We start from the raw sequence: 23,529 nt of genomic DNA, 5'->3' as shown, positions 1-23,529 counted from the left end.
TGCCAGACTGCCTGGGTGCTTGGTTGTACATGGTGCAAAAGAGCGGGTGCAGAGCCTGCTCCAGAATTGTAGAGTCCTGGTGTTTCTGGTGCCCAGTAGTTTCACAGCACCCCTAGGCTAAAGAAAACTTTTATAGTCTGTAGATTGACCGGCTCAGACAGCATCACAGTAGACTGTGTATTCTGACTAGTGGTATGTTTCCTGGGAACAGCTAAAATGCTCCCGAGGTTTGGTGAGGAGCCTCCTAGCTGTGGGCTGGTGAAGAAGCAGCACACGCATTAGGAAGCCGACTGCATGACTTAATTACTGTCTTGGTCAAGGAGACATATTGGGTCAGCAGGTCTGGGCTTGGACATCTGAGTGGATGATGGGGACATCAGTGAGGAAGCATGTGACCACATCCCATCTGGGGATGTGGCCATGACCTGAACTGCAGGAGATTTTTTTTCTTTTCCTTTTATTTAGAGAGAGAGAGAGAGAGAGAGAGAGAGAGAGAGATTTTTAATATTTATTTTTTAGTTTTTGGTGGATACAACACCTTTATTTTATTTTTATGTGGTGCTGAGGATTGAACCCAGCGCCCTGCACATGCCAGGCAAGCGTGCTACTGCTTGAGCCACATCCCCAGCGCCCAGGAGATTTTCTTCATTGGTGTTGCCTCACTGGTCCTCATCTTGCTGTGCTAATGAGATGTCGGGTCTAGTGACTGGATCTCATTAGCATGTTCCCAGGGCCACATACAGATCTTCTGTCATCACATGAGCCCCCACACCAAAAACATGGGTCTCTGCCACTCTTCTCGCCTTGTGCCAAATCTGGACAAAAGAGTGCCTCCTGGCGGCTGGCCTGCTGTGCCACAGTACTGAGTACGCGTAACAGCCACGCTTCTTAATACCATGTTGAGCAGACTCGAAGCCCGTTGGACCTGTGTGCAGGGGACAGGTGGGCTAGCCTGGGACCTCTGTGGAGGAGGGGCTACCATAGGGTGCGGGAAGGGTCCAGTGTACCCTCACTTCCAGAAGCTCTCTGGTGACCTTGGGGAGATGGTGTGCCCAAAGGCCACCAGGTGGAGGGAGAATTGGAGCTGGTGTTTTGGGGTGCCATCCTATTTTCTTTTCTGCAGATGGGCAAGGTGTGGGATGACCTGAAGCCGAAGCTCAGTTGCCTCTTCGCTGGACCACACAATGCGCTGACGCCACCACGATCCCCGCAGGACGGCGTGTGTCCTCACTAGTGCCTGAGGCTGCGGCACAGTTCCCTGCGGCCTCACTAAAGCGTCTTTCCAAATGGTGTGTCCCTGCCAATTCCCTTCAGGTGGCCACTCCCGCCCGTGGTGCCCTGGTGGGTGAAAGGGAACATCCATCTGAGCCCATGGGTGGGGCTGGTGGTTTTTCTCTTCCCTGGGTGGGAGGTCTATGGCCCCCTGACCCCTGCCCATCCTGCCCTGTGGCTGCTAGTCCGGTGCTGAGAATTCGGGTTCCTCACGACACCCAGGGCCAGGGTTGCTGAGGCTCATAATTCCTGGAGGAGTGTGGAGGAGGCTCTAGGTGCTAAAACAGTCCAGAGGGCTGGCCTGGGGCAGGGGTCAGCTGAGCAGGGCAGAAGGGAGGACAGGACTGCCCCATGACCTTTGGGTGACCAAATGGCCAGTCTGTCAGAGGTCAGAACGTTGACCAGGGTCTGCAGACATTCCAGCCTGGATGCCTGCTGGTGTAGGTTGCTGGACATAGTGTTTGATGTTCTAGGGGACAGCTGAGGCCTGGTCTGGGGTCAGGTGTCCCTAAGCTGCCCTCTCCACATGGGTACACTGTGATCCTGAGTATAAGACAAAGGCACATTGAGATCTTGGGAGATGAATGTGGAGGTTTCTGTCTGAGGGCTAGAAATTGGTCTGTCCTTTTCCTTGTTTGGGGGCAGCCAGTGTTGGACTCCATGTTGTGGGGCTCTGAGGCTTTAGGGGTGGGCAGGGACAGGTGTAGGGGAATGTGTTGCCTTCAGCTGGGGTGTTGGGGGGAGCATCCATGTGAGTGCGCTTAATTCCTTTTAAAACCATTTCCTTCTTTTGGGCAACTGCAACCCCTCCAGCCCTGCTATTCCAGGAGACTGGCGGGCTGAGGCCACTTCTCTCTTCAGGCTGAAGAAAGCCACTCTCAGAGCTCTGGGGTCAGACCTGGATTGCTGCTGCTCACACCCCTTCTGTGGTGAACATGGAGCCACCTTTGAGCTCCCTGTCTTAGTAACCCAGGGAGAGATGCGGAAGAGGGTCTGGTGGTCTATAGTTCCTTCCAGGGATGCCTCTTAGATACTGAGGGGCAGGACTTGACCTCCTTGGATGTCCATGCAGCTTGCAGGCCTGGAACACAGAGCCCCAGCACACTGCATACCCTGAGGGTGGGAAGTTATTCTACCTGCGCCAGAGGATATAGTGCTGTGATTGGTGGCAGTGGGGATTTGACTCTGTCCCTGCTGTGTAGTCTGTCCCTGCTTCCCTGTAACCTCCCTCTATGGAAACAAGTCTTGTTTGCTGTGTGGACCTGTGTCACTTGCAGGACTTATTCCCTGGCACCAAGACACTTGAGCTGTAACACCTGGCCCTGTTTGTGCTGAGCAGGCCCCAATTTGGGAGCCTGGCCTGTCTCGTTGTGGGACCAAAGTCTATGGGGAATTGTGGGCATGGGGCTGGGGGCCCGAGTCTCTAGACTGGGCAAGACTGCACTCCTCAAGTAGCCATTGGGACTTCTGGCCCCAAGCCTTCAGGATGGACTGTTCTGAAAAGAGCTTCACTGCCAGGGACCCTGGGATGAGTCCTGGTCACATTCCTGGTGCCTCCTGCTATGGAAGGAGGTCTCAGGGTCCTTATATTGTGTTATGGAAATGGGGGCCTAGGGGAGGACAGCCTGTCTGCTCTGCTTCGGTGCTTGTGGCTCAGGAGCCAGGGTGTGGGGCTCTTCCTGCATGGCTGACAGTTCAGTTTGGATGGAGTTCCCTTCCTTCACCTCTCCCACCCAAGGGGAAGATCAGTGGGGTGGGGGGTACTTGCTAGACAGCAGAGGCCACTGTTTCTCACACTGGCACTTCCTGGTCCTGGGCAGAAGTGCTCCCACCTGGGGCAGGATTGGCTACTCCCAGCTCTGGGGTGGAGTCCCTGTGGTGGCAAAGGGACCAAGGGTCCCTCTACCCTTCCCTAACTGTCCTGCTGCCTCAACCTGCGTGCCACGCCGTGGCCATGCCTGGTCCGTGGAAGGATGGTTGGGTGTAATCCTGGGCAAGGGAGGCTGAGTGGGATCTTGGCTGCCACCTTCAGTTTGGACAGCCTGCGTGGCCAGCGGGAAGGCGACTGCAGAGCAGCAGCAAGTAGAACGTTCTGTCAGGTCTACCCTGCTCCATCCAGGGCACTCAGTGACAAGGGGCTAGGCTGCCCAGGCCATGCAGGAAGGGAAGACGGGCTGTAGGTCGCAATGGGGACACCTGGGACTCTGAGCCCATGAATTCAGGATTGTTCTTAGTGTCCAGGTCTTTTTCTTGTGCTTTGCGTGAGCCGGTCCTATGTATGAAGCACTTTACTAGCTGCAGGAATCAGTTACTACTACACCCAATAAACTGGAACTGTTTATAGGTGACCTGTGTTTTGTGGTTTTATCAACAAACCTGAATAGTTGCTCAATGTGTCTGAAAGTCCTACTGCTTTGTGCAGTGGTGATCCAACTCTCCTTCCTGGTGGTCCTAAAGGAGAAAGCAAATGGCCTACCCTCCCAGAGCAGTGACTGCCTCAGTGTCCCCCACTGTAGAATGGGTGGTAACAGAACAATATGTTCTCGCCTGCCTGTGGCCTGCACGCTGGGTAGATGCCAGGCCCTCCTTTGTCCCTGTCTCCTCTGCCTAGCATGGTGGAAGTGGCCCAAGCTGCGGCCAGGGGAAGACTATTCAAAGGTGAAGCCCTTTATTTTCCTTACCAAACAGAAAAAATAAGCCCAACTGTTGGTGCCATGAATGTGGCTGAACTGGCAACTCCAGCTTGGTGCTAGATTTCTTCTACCTCGCGCAGTGAGAAGTCCAGGATGGTGTCCTGACCCTGGAACTTGAAGTACCCCTGGAACTTCTTCTTTTGAAGCAGGAGTGGGAACCAGTACCTGTCGTCAGGCCACATGTCACCAAAGGGGATCTGGTCCAGTTGGAACCACTGAGGGCGCATTTCTGTACCGAGGGGCAGAGAGGAAGAGCACCAGTGTCAAGGCAGGGCTGGCCTGGCCTGTGAGGAGCTACCTGCACTAACTTATTTTTGTGGTGCTGGGAACTGAACCCAGGGGCACTCTACTGCTGACCACGTCCCTGGCCCTTCTTACTTTTTCTTTTTTTAAATATTTATTTTTTAGTTGTAGTTGGACACAAATCCTCATTTCACTTATTTATTTTTATGTGGTGCTGAGTATCGAACCCAGGGTCTTGTGTGTGCAAGGCGAGTGCTCTACCGCTGAGTCACAATCTCAGCCCCTTACTTTTTATTTTGAGGCAGTCTCTCACTATGTTGCCCAGCTGTCCTTGAACTTGCAATCGTCCTGCCTCAGTCTCCCAAATTGCTGATTAAGTCATGCTCCACCGCCCCCAGCTTGCACAGCAGTGCTGTGTGAGGAATTTACTTTTATACTTAATCCTCATGACTGTTCTTCCTCTTTTATGGATCAGGAAAAAGGGGTTCAGAGCTGCAGCCTGCTGAGCTGTGGTGCCTGAGTAGCCAGGGTTTTAAGGCACAGACTGTTCAGTGCCTCCCTGTGAGATGGGGACGGTGGGCGGGCCTGAGGCCCACATTTGGCTGCGCTTTCTCCTAGCCAACTGTGTGGAACTGGATGTGCTTCCTTTCCTTCTGTGGTGGGGAGCGGATACCCCAAGGCTCACCGTCGCTCTCCAGGGGCGTCCCCTGCACACTGTCAGTACAGAAGATGTGCACATCCATCAGCTCGGGGGTGCCCACGAACTCAAACTCAATGTGGCCCACCTTGTGCAGCGTGTTCACTGTCAGACCACTCTCCTCTTGCAGCTCCCTGTAGGCAGAGGAGACAGGAGGAGGATGGAGCGTCACAGCACGATGACCACAGGCCAAAGGGGAGCCCAGAGGTGGGGTGCATGGGCTGCACACCCCAGGAGGCTGCCATCAGGTGTTAATAGTCCAAACCTGACCCAGCCTTGGAATTAACTTGAACTTGAAAAAATTTGGGATTTGTGGTACCTGCCTGTCGTCCCACAGTCTCAGGAAGTTGACGCAAGAGGATCACTTGTGCCTGGGAGTTAACAGACCAGTCTGGGCAACATGATGATATCCCATCTCAAAAACCAACAATGAAAATCCCCTGGAATTTTGTTCAGAGGCTCTGGGGAGGGTGTGACCAGCCCTCTGCAGAGGACCACCCAGGATATGAGTCTCATGAGTGGATTGCAGGGCAGAAGTTTGTCCTCCCCAGGCCCACACTTCCCCTTTCCTCAGACTCAGTCCATTCCCTCTTCTGTGTCGGAACTTTGGACCCCCTGGCATGGGCATGAGGACACAGGAGCCCCTTGGCTCTGGGCCTTCTCCTAAGAATGTGCTTCCAGCCTCACACCCTTACTGAGACCACAGGACCATAGGCCGATAGTCTCTCCTGAAGGAGGGGTTGTCACTTTCAGTTCTGCCATGGAGCCAACTCCTCCGGGAAGATCCTATAGGACAAATCTCTTGGCTTGCGTTCTGGGGCCTTTGTATTGTCTTCTCAGGACACTTTCCCAGCAGCTCAGCCAGCTGTGCCTGGAGGTGTGAGGAGCTCATCTAACATGGAACAAGTCTCTCTGTTCCACTGGACAGAACCTGAATGCTTCCCCTGAGGGTCTGGTGCTGCTGCTAATTTAAAAGTATTTTAAAACCACCTGTCTACTGTACACAGTCCTGGAAATGGAAGACTCATGACCCTAACACCCAGCAAGACTTGTGTTGCTGTTTCAGGGACTTCCCTTGAGTCTCTCCCTATATATCCTGGAACCGAGCAGAGTTACTGCACGCAGTCTACCTTGCACTTTCCACCCAGCAAGCAAGGAGCATGTAATAGTCTGCCCTAGAGGAGCCTGTCTAGTTTTTAAACTGCTGCTGTTACATAAGAGTAAACATTTGAGTTCAACTTTGGGTCATTATGGAAAATGCTGTGCTGAGCACCCAGGTCTGCACACCTTGTACCATCAACGTGTACCCAAGTGCACACAGTGCTCATGCCCTCCAGCAGGCGCTCCCTAAGACCTGCTCTGTGCTTGGGACCTTTAGGACATACAAAGCTGAGTTCCACTGGCCCCTCCTGTCGTGGAGGCCTTTCTTCCCACGGCCCTGGAGTTACTTTTGTTTCTATAACAGTAGTCTGACCATTTATAGCTGGAAGAAAGTCTTAGCTTTGATCTCCAAGTTGTGCTGGGAATACACTGCCATCTGTAGTAGGCAGTCAGGGACCCACTCTGTTCATTTGCAAACACATACACATTAGGTTAAGTGGTCCTCTGCTGTTCCTGAAAAGACATTGCCTTTTGCTGCCAATTCATATACACAGTCCAGAAATTGACACATTCATTGAGATGGTTAATTAAAACTGGACTGGATCTTTAAAAATGAGTGTTTTCACTTGGGGTGTGTGCGCAGCGGCTCCCCAATTAAATGTAATGGAACTGCAATAGGGCCTCACCCACCTCTCTGGCAGCAGACTGCCAGTTCTCCCTTTAAAAAGCATCACCGGCTGATGTAATGTTTTGACTGATTTTGGTTAATCCTCCCCCAGTCTGTGGCAGTGCACGCAGTGTCAGTAATCCTGGTGACAGAGCTGGAGCTCCATTTCACAAGCTGAGATAATTAGACAGATGAAGACGACCCTGTTAGTTTTGCTAAAGAGTCTGCTCGTGTCTGTGATGCAGACGGCAGATGGAGAACAGGATGAGCAATGAATTAGACGTAAACACGGAGCAGAAAGTGTGCTCTATGGTACGGGAGGTGGGGGTGGAAGGCCCCAGGACTTGGCATTAGTGGTTCCCTGGCTGCTAAGGTAGTGTCATTGGGTGCTGACTAGAAAAACATGGCTCATGGGCTGGGATTGTGGCTCAGCGGTAGAGCACTCGCCTAGCACAGGCGGGATCCTCAGCACCACATAAAAATAAAGGCATTGTGTTGTGTTCATCTACACCTTGGGCTCAGACCTGAGGCCAAAGGCACTCAAAGTCCCCAGAGCCTGCATGGCCCCCAGGCAGAGGAGGCCCTGGGTGATACTAGATGTGATATTTATGGCTCCCTATCAGGACTGCCACTGTGAGAATAGATAAGTACTCGTGCCTGCCCCCTGCGGGCGAAGAGGGGAACATGTTCCTGGCTCTGGGACAGTCCTGAGGGAATAGGACAGGCAGTGTGTGCAGGAAGCACACAGAATTTTTGGGAGAGGCAGCCGCCAGGCACAGAAGTCTTTCAAGGAGCCAGCTCCATTCAGATGCCCAGGTCTCAGCCTGCATGGCTCCAGAGCATCCTGACTCTCACATGCATTTGAATGTCGGAGGGGCTGTGCACTTTGCTCTCCTGCATGCCCCTCTCACCCCACAGGCAGGGATGGGGCATGAGGGTCTGTCAGATGGTGTCCCTTCCTTTGACTGCATTGTGCACACTGCCTTCTGGGCTGGTGCCCAGAGAGAAACTGCGAGAAACTGCCCATAGCTAACCAGGGGCTCTAAGGAACCACATGGTCCACAGGGCTGATGGGTCTAAACTGGGCAGTGTGTGCCCCTTGATGCTGAGCCTCTGACCTTAGTCCAAGGTTGAGGCTAGTCCCCACCTTAGTGGAGGTCCCTGAAGCATGGAAACCACTCCTATTCTGTGGCCGCAGGGAGGATGTTCTCTGCAGGAGCCGCTGCCTCCAGAGGCACTGCACACTGCTGTGGATGCCAAGTTAGGGAAAAGTGCTGGGGCAGCTGGGCCCAGGCGAGTCCTGGTCAGAGCAGCTCTGGTGCAGCTCCTGGGGCAGGCCCAGAGTGCAAATTATTATGATCCTCTCAGGATTCTAAGACAACTTCCTCCACAGTGACACTGGAAAGTGACCCATGTTAGAGGGTAAGTTGGTCTGAACAATGACACTCACTTATAGTGGGATCAGGATGCCAAGGAACATGGCCATGGGCTTGCAGGCTGGGTCCCCCATTGCTGGGTCCCCCACTACAGGGCCAGCTGGCATCCAGTCAGCTTTGCTAAGCATGTACATCTGCCCACCTTCCTGCTGCTTAGGGGAGGCCTGCCCTATGCCAGGCTCCATGTGGTGGAAAGAAAGCTGATGTGGTTTCACATTGCATTATCTTTCACTTGTGACAAAAGTAACGGCAGTGCAAGGGACATGGTCTTTCCAGGAAGTAAGGTGCTGTCTAGAGAGCTTTATGGGAAAACCTCAGTTTTTTTTTTAAGCTACAGATGGACATAACACCTTCATTCATTCATTCATTCATTCATTCAATGTGGTGCTAAGGATCAAACCCAGTGCCTCACACGTTCTGGGCAAGCGCTCTACCACTGAGATACAACCCCAGCCCCAAACCCAGTCTTAAACCCCTGCCTAATCATTTGTAAAAACTGAATTCTGCATGGATTGTAGACTTAAGTTTCTAAAATTTTTAGGAGAAAACTTAGATCTGACCGTCTTCCTAGGCTTGGGATAGGCAGATTCCCTCAAAGGATATAAACAATTCTAACCATAAAGAAAATATATGGGGCCTAGTTGTAGCTCAGTGGTAAAGTGCTTACCTCACATGTGTGAAGCACTGGGTTTGATCCTCAACATCACGTAAAAATAAAAAAAGATACTGTTGTTCACCTACAACTAAATAAGTATTAAAAAAATCTAGAGACTAGTATCAACAGTATTAAAAAAAAGAATATATGTGAATTGCATTAAAGTGATGAACCTCTATTTATTAAAATATCATTAAGAATCAAGGGCTGGGGCTATGGCTCAGTGGTAGAGTGCTTGTCTTGCACAGTTGAGGCATTGGGTTCGATCCTCAGCACCACATAAAAATAAATAAAATGGAGGTATTGTGTCCATCTACAACTAAAAATATTTTAAAAATTATTAAGGAGCAAGCTACAGAGTAGAGGATATTGGCAACACACCCAGCTGACAACTGACACCCAAAGTATAGAATGAAGTTGGGTGTAGTGGCCACACCTGTCACCCCAGCTACTTGGGAGGCTGAAGCAGGGGAATTACAAGTTTGAGGCCAGCAAGGGAACTTAGTGAGACCCTGTTTCAAAATAAAAAAGGGCTGGGGATGTAGTTCAGTGGTAGAGCACACTGGGTTTAATACACTACCAAAAAAATAGTGTATAATGAACTGAAAATCAAGAAAAAAGCAACCCAATTAAAGAAGAGTAGAAGGCCTGAGTAGACTCTGGAGGATGTCAGTGGTGGCAGATGCTCAAAAGGTGCTTAACTTCATCTCTCACAGTTAAGGGCAAACTAAACCCACAACGGGAGGTCACCACGTTTGCCAGCATGGCTGAAAGAAATACCAAGTGTTGCCGAGGACTCAGGAACCCGAACTCAACCCACCACATAGGAATTTAATTAGTGCAACTTCTTTGGAAAACTGGCTTTGCTATAGCTCCACAGCTAGTTTTCCTCCTGACTAGGTAAGGAGCGAGTCCAGCGGGCACTGGAGGACAAAGGAAGGGGGCTGTTCATGGCAGCACTCCCTGCATAATGGCAGACGCAGTATCTTCAGGTGCTGGGATACCATACAGCAGTGAGAAGGAACGAACACTGCCACGTACATGTAATTTTTTTTTTTTTTGGTGGGGTTGGGGATTGAGCCCAGGGCCTTGTGTATGTGAGTTAAGCACTCTACCAACTGAGCTCTATTCCCAGCCCACATACATATAATGTTTGGAAAGAAGCCAGACAATAATAGGGTGCCTTCTAGCTGGATGTGGCGAATCCCAGTAGTTCAGAAGGCTGAGGCAGGAGGATCACAAGTTCAAAGCCAGCCTCAGCAACCTATTGAGGCCCTAAGCAACTTAGCAAAACCCTGTCTCAAAAAGGGCTAGGGATGAGGCTCAGTAGTTGAGTGCCCCTGGATTCAATCCCTGGTAACCGCCCTGCCAAAAAAGAAAAAAAAAAGGGGGTGCCTCCACTATGTACCTTGTAGTTCAGAACAAGCCCAAGTCAGTGGCTGTAAGAGTAAAGGTTGCCTTTGTAGGTGGGGATGGGGTAAGGTGTTGGGGGGGCACACCCCAGGCCTGTTACTAGATCCATATGTTGATTAAACAGGTGGACCTTCTTCAAGACTCTGCAACTTCCTGTAGAGTGCACACCTGTAATCCCAGCTCCTTGGGAGCTAAGGCAGGAGAACCACAAGTTTGAGGCCAGTCAGGGTGGCTTAGTGAGACCTTGTCTCAAAATAAACAAATAAAATGGGCTGGGAGTATAGCTCAGTGGTAGACTGCCCTGGGTTCAATTCCCACTACTGAGAAAGAGAAAGTATGCAACTTTCTATATTGGCATCACAAGATAAAAACTTGACTTAATACCATTATATTGTGTGCATGTACAAATATGTAACAACAAATCCCCCCACCACATACTCACCCTGGAAACCTGGGAAGGCTGAGGCAGGAGGATTGTGAGTTCAAAGCCAATTTCAGCAACGGTGAGGTGCTAAGCAACTCAGTGAGACACTGTCTCTAAATAAAATACAAAATAGGGCTGGATCCCTGGTACACTCCCCCCACCTCCAAAAAAACCCAAAAAACAACAACCTTGAAATGTCTTTAATCCTGGCTTCATGGGGTGCTTCTGGGAAGGAGTTGGGAAATGAGTAATTAAATATGATTACAGAGATTGATGCTGGAGAAGAAAACAGGATGAGGTTTATCAACAACTGCAGGGTGGGAGTAGGCACCTTCTTAGATGTGAAGGCTGAGAAGGGGTCTCCCAGGTGAGGAGGGTGGGCAGCAGCTGGAGGATCTGAGGGACAGTGGGGGCGAGAGGCCAAGCCAGGCCCTGGATGATACAGGGATGGGGGTGGATTTTAAAAGCATTGGGAACCTTTGAAGGTTTTATTATGTGTGAGTGTGTGCGCACGTGCATTTGGACACAGTGTAGGAAAGGCGGAAGCAGACCAGTTAGGAGACTGTCACACCTGCCCAGGTGAGGAGGCTAGTTTGGATACAGCAGTGGGTGGGGCAAGGTACATACAGGAGAAATAGCATGCTTCCGGTTCCATCTCACTTCCTTCCCTGCCTCAAAATCCAGTCTGAGAGAGGGCCACCATCATGACTGGCATAGGGGTCCAGAGTGATTGATTCTTAGGTATCTTTGCCCTGGCTGCAGAAGCCTGGAAACTGCCAAAATAACATTGAATGTGCCAGTTTGGCAGCAGCCTTGGGTCCCAGGTCTAGGCAGGCATACTTTTTTTTTTTTTTGGTGGGACTACGGGTGCTCTACCACTGAGCAACATCCCCAGAGTTTATTTTGGAACAGGGTCTTGCTAAGATACTTAGGGTCTTGCTAAGTTGCCAAGGCAGGCCTTGAACTTGTAATTCTCCAGCTTTGGCTTCCCACATGGCTGGGGCTATAGTTGTATCCCTGCATATGGCTCATACAGGCCTCTTCAAACTGAGGGCTGTGACTCTGTTGTGCCCTGTGAAATCAAATTAGTATATTGCCACTAGTGATTAAAAAAGATCAATTGTCCATGGGTATCATCATCTTAGCTAATATATACTTGAGTGTGTATGTGCTGTTGCAGTGTAAGACCTTTCTCACTGTGGGTTGAAATTAAAAAAAACAAAACAAAAAGAAACCCAAAATTAAAGTTGCTGGGCTTCAGCATCCCAGTCTCTCTCCTCTCCCGAGGCCTCAAATATGTATTTGGGATTTTCTTCTCTCCATTGGCCTTAAGGGTACCAGCTATTTTCAGAACAAGAACATGAGCTAAGCAAGGACATGGCGGGAAAGGAACGCTCATACATTAGTGGTGGGACTGCAAATTGGTGCAACCACTCTGGAAAGCAGTATGGAGATTCCTTAGAAAACTTGGAATGGAACCACCTTTGACCCAGCTATCTCACTCCTTGGTTTATACCCAAAGGACTTAAAAACAGCAAACTATAGTAATGCAGCCACATCAATGTTTATAGGAGCTCAATTCACAAAAGCTAAACTGTGGAAGCAACCTAGATGCCCTTCAATAGATGAATGGATAAAGAAACTGTGGTAGATATACACAATGGAATATTACTCAGCATTAAAAGAGAATAAAATTATGGTACTTGCAGGTAAATAGATGGAGTTGGAGAATATCATGCTAAGTGAAGTTAGCCAATCCCCAAAATCCAAAGGCCAAATGTTTTCTCTGATAAGTGGATGCTGATCCATAATGGGGGGTGAGGGGCATGGGAAGAATGGAGGAACTTTGTATAGGGCAAAGGGGAATGTGGGGAGTGGAGAGGTTATGGGGGTAGGATAGATGGTGGAATGAGATGCACATCATTACTCTAGGCATATGTATTACTGCACGAATGAAGTGACTCTATCATGTACAACCAGAGAAATAAAAAATTGTGCGCCATCTGCGTACAATGAATTGAAATACATTCTACTGTCATGTATAACTAATTAGAACAGAAAAAAAAAGTGAGCTAAAATGTGTGTAAGGCTTCACAACACTTGCACTGATGATCTCTTATCTTCATCAGTCTTGTATGAATAAGAGCAAAGAGACTGACTTCTAGGGACCATGTGATCTTGGGCAAGCAGCTCAAACTCCAGATTTCAACTCCTTGCCATTGAAGCTGGTCATAGGATTGAGACTGTGTGCAAAAGGTTTTAGATAAAAGCAACTGTCAGCTCCCCTGAAGGAGGAGGAAGACAAGTGGCCGAGGAGCCCTGGGCCCGCATGGGAGGAAGCCAGGACTGTCCAACTCCATCCAAACATCCTGAACAGGGCCGCCATCACCCAGAAGAGTGCACACATTCAGTACACAGACCAGCAGATCTAATGCCTTCCACGCACTTTCTCACTCAGTTTTCCCAACTCTCCTGAAAGGCCAGTACTGTTGTACCTGCTCTAGGTCACAGCTCCCAGCAGTGAAGACGGGGTGTAGCTCTACAGCTTGAATTCTTGTCCCTGAAACTTTCTCACCTCTTGGCCCCATCCTCGATGGTCTCTCCTTCTTGTACTTTGCCCCCGAAGCCATTCCAACGGCCAGCCCCAAAGCCCCGCTTCTTCATGCCCAGAAGAACGCGCTGCGGCTGCAGTACCAACACCAAGGTATAGAGCCTGGAGGCCACCATGGTCCACTGGGGCTCTGTGAGGAAGGCAAGAAGCTAGAGTCAGCTCTCACTCGAGTGTGGACAGGGTGCGGACAAGGCATGTGTGCTACAGTGGTCAGGTGCAAAGGAAATGTCCTTTAGGAGGCAGGAAGAAGAAGTGTGGCAGCAGGTGCAAACCTGTCTTTGAATGAATGATTTTCTGGGTAGAAAGAGGGCTGGCCCTCAGAACCCAGTGGTATCAGTGCCAGGCCCTGTGCTTACCAGGGCTGGTTAGAGGAAGGTCACATATTCCCTTCCCCACTTGGCACTCTTAGCTAGAGGACAACAAATTTCAAGGGCTGGGTCCTTACTCCTGGGTCTTCTCCAGGAACCCCAAGCTGTAGGCACAGGAGGGCAGATCAGCCCCCACCTCCAATACCATGCCATTTGTTCAGGGGCTCTCATGCCAGGCTTCAGCCTTGGCCTTTTCATCAGCAGGGGCTCCTTCTAGATTGCTGGGACCTGGCTTCAGTCTCTGCAGCAGCAGGCCTCTGGAAAGGAGTGGCCTGGCTGGTCTTCCTTCCTGTGACAGGAGTTTATGTCCTACTTATTCTGCTTTTAGTGTTGTTGTGGTGAGATCTGGCATCCAGAGGACACTGGGAGATACAAGTGCCTTTCCTATTCCAATAGGAGTTTTTGGTTTCAGGGAAACACCTGTTGTTTCTGAGAGGGCCTCTGTGGGAGACAGGACCCTGGAGAAATTCAGGAGGACTGGGACTAAGTTTCCTTCAGCTCTGTCCCTATTCGGGTCTAGGAACACGTGGCCAGAGCTGGATTCAGAACCAGCTTGGAAGTCATAGTATCTAAGTAAAGGGACTAGGGGTTGTTCATGGGTGGGGCCAGTCAAGCAAGGGAAGTGGGCTTGTGGCTGGGCTTCCCAGGAGGCCAGTATCCTTCGTTCTGTCATGGACCTATGCATGAACGAAGGCCTGGCTTCTAAAGCAACTCTGATAATGATAATTGATGGCAATTCCAGCTATCACTTATTATGCAATGATTATGTACAACCGTATTTCTGTATGGGTGGGGGATTAGATCTAGGGACCCTTCAGATAACAAAAAATCCAAGCATTCTCACACCCCATAGGTAAAACAGTATATTTGCTAGCTAGGCCTGGTGGTGCATGCTTGTAATCCCAGCGGCTCAGGAGGCTGAGGCAGGAGGATTGCGAATTCAAAGCCAGCCTCAGCAAATTGAGGTGCTAAGCAACTCAGTGAGATCCTGTCTCTAAATAAAATACAAAATAGGGCTGGGGATGTGGCTCAGTTGTCAAGTGCCTGAGTTCAATCCTCAGTAACCCCCTCAAAAAGAACAAAAAACCCCCAGTATACTTGCATATAACTATGCACATCCTCCTGCATACTTTATGTCATCTCTGGATGACTTACAATTCCTAGTACAATGTAAATGGTATGTTATACAGGGGATTATGGACAAGATAAGTCTGTATATATTCAGTAGGGATGCAATTATGTTTTCTGAATATTTTTTTGTCCACTGGTTGAATCATCTGATGATGAACCCAAGGCCTCAGAGGTCTGATTATAGTTATTTTCAAAAACTAAACCTCTTAATAGACCCAACAACTCTATTAAGATTTGAATTCTGCATTTTCAGAGGTGGAAACAAGCTCAGTAAAGCTAAGTTTGATCCAAAGTCAAATAGCAGAGCCATTAACCATACCTGGATCTACCATCTAGTGTGTCACTATCTAGTGTGTCCACAGCTCCCTAGCAGTTAATCTGAGGAGTCATCAGGGGCTCCCTAATGTCAGAGGCTGGGGTGCTGGCACTCCACAGGTGGAGTTGGAGGTCACCTGTAAATCAGGTTGTTATCAGGGCTGCAGGAGATGCACGTGCGGCGCAGTGCTCAGTCTTGCATGAAGTAGGTTTGGCAAATGCTCGTTCCCCAGCCTTCCCTTTCAGAGGCTGTGCGGAGTATTGGATTCCGGACACCGGGTCCTCTCCGCAGCCCATACCTACCGGACCTCTGGGCCCAGTTCACCCCGTCAGGACCCCCATTTCCCTCCTCTAGCGCCCCTGTGTTCTGTCTTGTTCTCCCCTAGGCCCCGCTCTCCTGGCCTCGCCCATCTCTCCGACTCCAGTTCTCCTCATCTTCCCCTCTCCTCGTTTCCCGGTGCTCCCGGCTGCCGCCTCCCCAGGTTTCTCCCGCTTCTATTCCTTGTAAGCCAATCCTACCCGCGCGCCGTTCCCGACCGAAAAGGCGGGGCCTGGACCGGAAGTGGGACAGTGATTTCCGGTAATGAGCGGAAGTGGCAGGCAGACTCCCATGGCAGGGTGAGTGGGGAAGAGTGTTCAGCCTTTGCTTACGGGGCGCTTGCTGCATGCGTGCAGGGAGGCGGGAGAGGTGGGAGCCCTCAGTTTCCTCATCCGAAAAGGGGAGCTGGTCCACCCCCGGCCCGGCATTCGGGTCTCTAGGACGAGCGATGGACCCCAGCCTGGGGCTCCGCAGACCTGATCCCCAGCTCGCGGACTAGAGTACCCGACCTGGGAAGAGGCAGGTAGAGGCTGGAGAGGCAGGTGAAACCACTGCAGCCTCTAAAGACGTGGCACAGAGCTTCCAAAAAGCAAGGGGGCCTGTATAGCTAGAGTCCAGCGCATGGGATGGGGTTGGAGAGGTCAGATCCCCAAATCAGTTTGACTCGGGGTTTGTGGGGGGAACCTCACTTCGTTGGCCCGTGAGACACCACTATCCATCTCTTCTCTGTGCTGAAATTATTTCTGGCACCTTGGATGTGTGTGTCATTTCCCCACGAGATCCCCTAAGCCATTTGAAGCCAGGATTCTTTATTCCCCAGTCCTGTCCTCAAATCTTGTCAGCACACCTTGGTGTTGAAGGAGCTCTGGCCTCAGAGCTGTGAGAATAATAAAACCTCTTTTTCCATCAGAGAAATGAATAGAACAGTAAAAAAGAAATGAAGTAATGAATATTAAGAATGTTTTGAGAGTTAAGCAAGGGGGAGTTATATATAGCTCCTGTTATGCCAAGCTACTTTTTATGTGTTAAAAGCATAACTTTTTGGGGTCGGGGTTGTGGCTCAGTGGTAGAGCACTAGCCTAGCATGCATGAGGCAGTGGGTTCAATTCCTGGTACCACATAAAAATAAAAACAAATAAAATAAAGGTATTGTCCATCTACAACTAAAAAATATTTGAAAATAGTAAAAGAGTGTAAGTTGTTGAAAGAATCTTGGAAATTATCCTTTAGTCATCCACACAGTTTGGGTTCAGTCTTAAGAAATGTGCAGGCCTGACTTGTGCTAGAGGTGACAGGCAGGAACCTGTCCTCATGGGGTTTTCTTGCAGTTTTTTGCAGAGCACTGTGAAAATTTGGGCCAGACAAGAAAAGAATAATTTTCATTATTATTATCAATATTGTTAACCAGTACTGGAAAAGTTTGGGTTGTCAGAAAGGAGGTGATTATCATTGTGTTTATTTTTCTTCTGAGAAAATCTTTGGGGGAGAACACTAACTGCCTGGGTACGATGATGCACACTTGTAATCCCAGCAGTTTGGGAAGCTGAGGCAGGGAGAATTGCAAGTTCAGAGCCAGCTTCCTCAACATAGTGAGGCGCTAAGCAACTTGGTGATAACCCTGTATCAAATTAACAAAAATAATAAAAAAAAAATCAGGGCTGGGGATATGTCTCAGTGGTTAAGCAACTCTGGGTTTAATCCCTGCTGTGAATAAAAAGAACAAAACACTTCCCCAGGAAAGTTTGCTCAGCTGTTGTAATTTAGTATGCAGACCAGGTAGCTTAAGCACAGCCACTTATTTATCACATCCTGGAGGCTGGAAGCCTGAGATCAAGGTGTGGGAAGGAAGATTTCTCTTGAGGCTGCCTCCTTGGCTTACAGATGTGGTTCGCTCTTTGTGCATGTCTGTATCCTAATCTCATAAAGACACCAGTCAGATAGGAGTAGGATCCACCCCAGTGATCTCACGGGGTGGATTATGTTCTTACAAATCTCATCTCCAACTATAGTCATGTTCTGAGGTCTTGAGAAACATGGGTTTGGGGAAATGCAATTCAGCTGATGACACCTCTTTGGCTGTGTGGGCTTGTCAAGTCACCTCTCCTCTTGGGCCTTAGTGCGTCCACTCTGAAAAGGAGTGAATTGAGCCAGGGCCCCCCTCTGCACCCGTGACATCCATCTGATGCCATCATTCTTCCTCCTTTTTCTCCAATTAGGTGCTTGAAGCTGGCGTGTGCTTCCCTCCAGCGTCAGGGCTTCCACACTGCAGGGTGTTACTACAAGGGCCGGACAGGTGCTGAGCACCTATGGCTGAGTCGGCATTTAAAGGACCCCTTTGTGAAGGCTGCGAAGGTGGAGAGTTACCGCTGTCGAAGTGCCTTCAAGCTTCTGGAGATGAATGAGAGGCATCGGATTCTGTGGCCTGGCCTCCGTGTGTTGGACTGCGGGGCAGCTCCTGGGGCCTGGAGTCAGGTGGCAGTGCACAGCGTCAATGCCACAGGCAGAGGTGGGACCCCCACGCTCCTGTTAGCACTTTCTGATCACAAGTCTGAGGGAAAGAAAGTGAGTTGTTTCCTGCTGTGGACACAGCAGTTGAGCCATTTCCTGAAGGCACATACTTCTGAGTGGATTGATTAGTAGTGGTAATTGTAAAATCAGAATACTGACCTTTTCAAAGTGAAAGACAAAGTGGAAAGGTATAATGAAAATCACCACAAATTATATCAGTTGGGTGTACAACATATTGGTGTACACCCTTCTGGAGTTTGTTTTTGTATACATGCCTACATAACTACTTTCTTACATTTTGAGAAATTATGCCATGTTTTTCTTGCTAGTTTGAGTCTTAATGGAGTTTTTTTTTCCACTAATGATATACTGACATCTTTCCATGGCAGTACAGCTGAATCAACCCCAGAGGTTTCTAAGTCCTGTTCCTGCAGCCTGAGGGTTTCATGGAGGTCCCAGGGGGGACCCTCTAGGGCCTCAAGAAAGGCTTCGTGGCCAAGGCTCTGGATTCTCCACTTTGGGTCAACCTGAGGACTCAGCGTTTTTCTTTTAAATTTTAGGGTTTTTGACAAAGATTTCTTTGACAGTTTCTATGTTAGGAAAGAGATAAAACAGTCACCCATACAACTTTAAAATGTAATGTTGGGACCTCCTAATAACTGATTTTAGTGATTTCTATTCCCCTGATGGCTTTCCAGAAGGATGAAAATGGCTCAGTTTAACTTGTAGGAAGAAGTGACAGGGCAAAGAATGCAAGGGTGACCTGAGCTTTCCTTCTCATTGTTGCAAAATTGCAACCAAAGCTGTTTACTTTCTGTGGAAACTTCCTAAGGCTATAACACATGTGCATGATAAAGGAAAGAAAGGTCAAGAATGTCAACTGAGATGTGAGGTGTCCCCCTTTCCTGGGCTGAAAATAGTGTTTTCACTTTTAAAAAGTGAGGTAGTCTTCAAAATTCTAATTTTATCTAGAAATAAAATGCATATCCTCCCTGTTCTGAGTTTTATTAAGCAGAGTAAACTTGAAAATCTGTGATTATACCCTTAATTTATCAACACTTAGCAACAGAGCTGAGATCCTCTGCAGTGCCACAGGGATGAGGAACAGACATGTGGAGCGGGGGTCTTTGTATATGGGGACAGCATGGGAGGAGGAGATGGAGGCTGAGAACAGGAGTAGGCAGGAAGTCTTGTTTCAGGTTAGGTGAGGCTGCTATCTTTTTTGTTTTATAAAACCTTTTTTTTTTTTTTGTTTTACAAGTAGTATTCCTCAAATATGGTCAATTTTTGTGTCAATTTTTGTGTCTCATTTGAAATCTGTTCATTTTTCCCAACTCTGGCTTGTTTCCAGTGGTTTCTACATTGAAAGCAAATGGCTTAAGTTGTAGATGGATTTATTGATTTTAATCCAGAGGCACTTTATGTACTGGTGTATCAGAATCTTTTCTTTTATCAAAAAGACCACCAAGGAAGTCAGGCACGGTGGTGCACACCTGTAATCCTAGAGGCTCAGGAGGCTGAGATGGGAGGATCACAAGTTGAAGGTCACTGTCAACAATTTAGAGAGGCCCTAAGCAAATTATAGAGACCCTGTTTCAAAATAAAAAATCAGAAAGAAAGGGCTGGGATGTAGCTCACTGGTAAAGTGCCCCTGACTTAAGTCCTCAGTACCAAAAAACAAAAGAAAACAAAATAAAACCCCACCACTAAGGAGAATCCTTTCACAGAGAGTGAATTTGAGGCAACATTCCAAAAGCAGGAAGAGAAGACCTGGCTGTGGCCCCAGCTGTGCCCGTGACTAAGGATGACTGGCCTCAACTTCCTCAGCTGCCAAGTGAAGGACTGCCCACTGCCCTCTGCCCTCTGTGTGTCTCCATAGGCTGTTTGCATAGTGGGAGGGCTCCTGACCACATATGCACATCTATTCTTTTCCTTGGTCCTAGTGTCTTTATTTTGTGTTTCTATGGAAAGATTTAGGATGTAAATAACATATCTACTGTTCCTTCCATAGATTCCAGCTCTCCTGTTGGCTTTGTGCTTGGGGTGGATCTTCTTCACATAACTCCCCTGGAAGGAGCAACTTTTCTGTGCTCTGCTGATGTGACTGACCCGAAAACCTTGCAGAGGATCCTAGAACTGCTTCCTGGGGGGAGGGCAGATGTGATTCTGAGCGACATGGCACCCAATGCCACTGGGATCCAGGAACTTGATCATGACAGGCTTATCGGCATGTGCCTGTCACTTCTGGACATGGCTTCAGTTGTCCTGCACCCAGGGGGAACACTGCTTTGTAAGACCTGGGCTGGAAGTCTAAGCCAGCAGTTTCAGAAGAGATTGACAGAGGAATTCCAGAACACAAGAACTGTGAAACCCATGGCCAGCAGGAAAGAATCATCAGAGGTGTACCTCTTGGCCACACAGTACCGTAGAAGGAAGGGCTCTGTGAAGCCATGAGAGGTCCTGCCATTCTTAAATGGATGCTGGGTCTTTTTAAACTGTGGATGTGGCCTGAGTGCTTTCCTGAGGAGTGGCTGGGAGCTTTGCTGTGACCATGAAGGTCTTTGATTTAAACCAAACAGAGATGACATACTATATTTAAGGGCCATGAAAAATGATTAAAACCAGGTTTCTATATCATGATTTTTGCAGAGAAAGTTATCAGGAGAAAGATGTGGAGACTGAAGGATGTAAAGAGATGGGAGGATAAAAATGACTTGCTGAGACAGAGCAAGTAGAACTTTCTCAGCTTATAGACTCTTAGCCTAGTACAAAGAAACAGGTGTTCCTTTACTGCTTTCGGAACACAATACATTGTTTCCCAGTTGTTATTTTGGCTATATAGTATAAAGTAGAAAAATCTGAAATTTCCATCTGGGGATTAATTTCCATCTTTCTGGTGAATAATCTGGAAATACGTTCAATCTTAAAACAGTGAGAACTCCCAGAGCAATTAGGAGAGACATTTGGTATGGATTTATGCACGGAGTGGGTGTGCTTTGGTTTGTGCTAGAAGTATGTATTGCTGTAATGTAGCAGGCTCTCAAGATTATAAATTGCAAAGCCAGCAATGATGTGATGCGTTCATTTAGCCTTATTTTTCTAGGAACTCCATGCAGTTTTTTTTTTTTTTAAATATTTATTTTGTAGTTTTAGGTGAACATAATATATTTTTTTTTTGAACACAGTATTTTTATGTGGTGCTGAGGATCAAACCCAATGCCTCACTGAGCCACAACCCCAGCCCTCCATGTAGCTTTATGAGAGAATATAGATTGCATTATTTTAAGGAATTTCCATGACTTAAGTTTTGCTTTTGTTTTTCAAAACTCGACTGATTTCTTTCAAGCCATTTCGCAAAGGGGAGGGTCCCTGAGGATGTGTCTATAGATTAACACTAATGTAATGCCAAAGGCCTGTGGAAAGACTGGGTGCCCTGGAGCGAATGAGTGCTAGGTCTTCTTCCAGCCCCCTGAAGGGGGCTGCTGATCAAGTATTTTTACTCTCCATTTTATTTTTAATTGTGGTCAGGTAAAATCCCTAGAAACTCCCGCATACCCCCACTGCATTTCCCTCCTATCCATTTCCTTCCGGGACACACAGACTGGATCATCTGTCCTCTGAGGAAGGAAACATAAGTGCAGACCGATGGAGCAGCACCTTCCAAACAGGGGCTGGAGGGAGGAGGGGAGAATTCAGAAACACATCTTCAAAGGTGGAAATGTCACCATACTCCATCGGATTTTCCCTCCTTTGAAAGCCTCCCCAGCTGTCTGTACCGGCTCAGGCCAGTGCTGTGCACTCTGATGGGGAGGACAGAGCTCTGGGGAGCAGCATAAATACTATGTGTTGCCAGTGGTCCCGGAGAAGAAGAAAAGAACGTATTTTAATTAAACCAAACTGTACAAGCAAGATTTGGGGAAGAGTCAAGAATGCAAATAAGTTTGTCCCTAAGAAGCCACTGTGGGCGCTGCTATTCAGAACATTACGGCGCGAGTCGGTGGCCGTAGTGCAAGGGTGTTCGGTGGGGTGGCCGGGCGGCCGGGCGGCCGGAAGGTGCGGAGTCCCATTCTGCTCTGGCTTCTCGGGTTGGGCGGCTCCGGGTGGGGACACGGAGCCCCAGGGTGTGAGGCGCGCAGACTCGGTTCTTTACGGCGGGCCTCTAGTCGGTCTCGCGAGAGCGCCGGCTCATATCTCGCGATAAGTGGGCGCGGGCGGAGCGGAGGGAGATCCGAGCAGCGGCGGCAAGCGCGAGCGGGCGACTGAGGTGAGCGGTGGAGGGCTAGGCGCGGGGTCGCGGGCTCAGGATCCCGGGGGCTGGGCGGCGCGGCGGAGAGGGCCCTGGCCCGGGGCTGCGCCTCCCCCTACGTCCCGGCGGTCTGGAGACCCCACGTCCCTTTCGCACCGCTAGAGATTGGGGCGCAGCCCCTGCTGTCCTAGCAGGGTCCGTCGTTCTGTTGGGGTCTGCGCGTAGCCCTGTTCTGGAGAACCCTGGTCTACCCTCGCCACCTGTCCCTTCCCCTGTCATGACGCGGTCTGTAAGCGCTTTGCCTGGGAGACCCCCGCCTGCACTCGCCCCCTAGCCGCTCTTAGTGACCTGGGCCAGTCAAGTCGCAGCTATGGCTCCTCTGAGCATCCATTGGCAAGAGGCCCCTAGGGAGCAAGAGCCAGCGCGTGGGGAGAAGTGGTGGCTGCTGTCCCCCTGAGCCGCTCCGCTGTCTGCACTGGCCGAGCAGGCATCTTGTTGCTGCTTCTGGAGGCACCGTGTGCCCAGAGTCCAGCTGTTTGGGGTAGTGACGGGGATAGTGTGTGTTTAGAGAAGGCAGGATTCACCAGGGGATCAGGGCAGTGAGTTTTCTTGGACACTTCTTACTTTTAGTTTTATTTTTTGATATTGGAGATTGAACCTAGGGGCGCTTTACCACTAATCTACATCCCCAGCCATTTTCATTTTTTGAGATAGGGTTTCACTAAATTGCTGAGGGTCTTGTTAAGTTGCCTAGGCTGGCCTCTGCATTTGCAGTCCTCCAAGTGATTGGGATTACAGGCTTGCACCACTATGCCTGGATCTTGGTCACTTATTTAAATTTTCTCTGCCATTTCTCTTTTAAGGCTGGAAGGGGAGTATGCTCCTGACTCCCATATCAGGGGCTGTCCAGAGGTGTTGGGGGTTCCACCTTCAGGTGGCTGGACGGTTTGAGCCTCAGGTGTGTATGGGTGTGGATGGAGCAGCCTGGTTCCAGGAAGTTGAAAATACAGTGTTCATTTCATTTTAGTATATTAATGGTTCAGTTCTCAGGGGATGGTGTTTGGAGAAGAGGATGGAAAGTGTGGCTCTGGTCTGAACTTGGAAAATGGATTTGGGCTTGAAGGGTAGAGCTCTGTTTCCTGCCTGGGTTTACCAGGCTCACAGCACTGAAAGCTCAGACTGACTCCATTCTCAAGGTCCTTTTAAGTCAGAAACTTTGTCGGAGACAAACTAAATTATTGTTATTATTTTTTTTTCTTCTGGAGACAGGGTCTTGCTTTGTTGTCCAGGCTGGCCTCAAACTTGAGATCCTCCTTCCTCAGTCTCCTAAGTAGCTAAGATTATGAGCACCCACTCAAAAAAAAAAATGTTTTTAAAGGGGTTTGTGTGTATTTTCATTCTGATACCAAAGGGAAATGAACAAGCACTGC

General features: G+C 49.1%; 4 protein-coding genes across 12 annotated transcripts in view; 3 read left to right on the top strand and 1 right to left on the bottom strand.

Moving 5' to 3' along the window:
* Snx8 (sorting nexin 8) overlaps positions 1-3,620 on the top strand; it is a 42,871-nt gene extending 39,251 nt beyond the window's left edge. For all 5 annotated transcript variants that reach the window (XM_046428158.2, XM_058573848.1, XM_058573846.1 and 2 more), the window contains exon 11: positions 1,124-3,620. In XM_046428158.2, the coding sequence (XP_046284114.1) occupies positions 1,124-1,234 (111 nt within the window). In that variant the 3' untranslated portion in view covers positions 1,235-3,620. The remainder of the gene's footprint in view (positions 1-1,123) is intronic.
* Positions 3,621-3,923: 303 nt separating this feature from the next.
* On the bottom strand, positions 3,924-15,574 carry Nudt1 (nudix hydrolase 1). Of its 2 annotated transcripts, none has more exons than XM_046428163.1 (4): positions 15,546-15,574; positions 13,177-13,342; positions 4,894-5,039; positions 3,924-4,194 (listed from the first exon to the last, which is right to left on the bottom strand). In XM_046428163.1, exons 2-4 carry the CDS (start codon positions 13,326-13,328, stop codon positions 4,022-4,024), a joined length of 471 nt encoding a protein of 156 aa, XP_046284119.1. In that variant the 5' UTR covers positions 13,329-13,342; positions 15,546-15,574; the 3' UTR covers positions 3,924-4,021. The 2 variants fall into 2 exon arrangements, with proteins under 2 accessions (XP_046284119.1, XP_046284120.1); XM_046428164.2 differs by lacking the exon at positions 15,546-15,574 and adding an exon at positions 15,164-15,371.
* Positions 15,575-15,587: 13 nt separating this feature from the next.
* Mrm2 (mitochondrial rRNA methyltransferase 2) lies at positions 15,588-20,924 on the top strand. The gene is made up of 3 exons (XM_046428162.2): positions 15,588-15,644; positions 17,562-17,851; positions 19,865-20,924. The coding sequence occupies exons 1-3, from the start codon at positions 15,610-15,612 to the stop codon at positions 20,305-20,307; spliced, it is 768 nt and encodes a 255-aa protein (XP_046284118.1). The 5' UTR covers positions 15,588-15,609; the 3' UTR covers positions 20,308-20,924.
* A 1,115-nt stretch (positions 20,925-22,039) lies between these two features.
* Positions 22,040-23,529, top strand: part of Mad1l1 (mitotic arrest deficient 1 like 1) — a 351,813-nt gene continuing 350,323 nt past the window's right edge. Inside the window, exon 1 of one of the 4 annotated variants that reach the window (XM_046428170.2) lies at positions 22,040-22,117. The gene's annotated coding sequence lies outside the window, so the exon portion shown is untranslated. Of the gene's footprint in view, positions 22,118-22,962; positions 23,058-23,529 lie in introns of those variants that run through there. The other 3 variants (XM_046428172.2, XM_046428171.2, XM_046428173.2) reach the window with 3 other exon arrangements.

The sequence above is a fragment of the Marmota monax genome, unplaced genomic scaffold (assembly GCF_021218885.2).
Source record: "Marmota monax isolate L192 unplaced genomic scaffold, Marmota_monax_Labrador192_F-V1.1 WCK01_AAM20220418_F8-fsc00368, whole genome shotgun sequence".
Lineage (NCBI taxonomy): Eukaryota > Metazoa > Chordata > Mammalia > Rodentia > Sciuridae > Marmota > Marmota monax.
Note: the sequence above shows the minus strand (reverse complement) of the source record. Positions and strands in the feature narration are given on the sequence as shown.

Excerpts from the sequence above, each read along its gene's own strand:
- Nudt1 (XM_046428163.1), bottom strand. The coding sequence starts at position 13,328 with ATGGTGGCCTCCAGGCTCTATACCTTGGTGTTGGTACTGCAGCCGCAG. Across the intron at positions 5,040-13,176 it reads ATCGAGGATGGGGCCAAGAG|GGAGCTGCAAGAGGAGAGTG; the intron begins GTGAGAAAGTTT and ends CTCTGCCTACAG. Across the intron at positions 4,195-4,893 it reads GACGCCCCTGGAGAGCGACG|AAATGCGCCCTCAGTGGTTC; the intron begins GTGAGCCTTGGG and ends CCCTCGGTACAG.
- Mrm2 (XM_046428162.2), top strand. The coding sequence starts at position 15,610 with ATGAGCGGAAGTGGCAGGCAGACTCCCATGGCAGG. Across the intron at positions 15,645-17,561 it reads AGGCAGACTCCCATGGCAGG|GTGCTTGAAGCTGGCGTGTG; the intron begins GTGAGTGGGGAA and ends TTCTCCAATTAG. Across the intron at positions 17,852-19,864 it reads CGTCAATGCCACAGGCAGAG|ATTCCAGCTCTCCTGTTGGC; the intron begins GTGGGACCCCCA and ends TTCCTTCCATAG.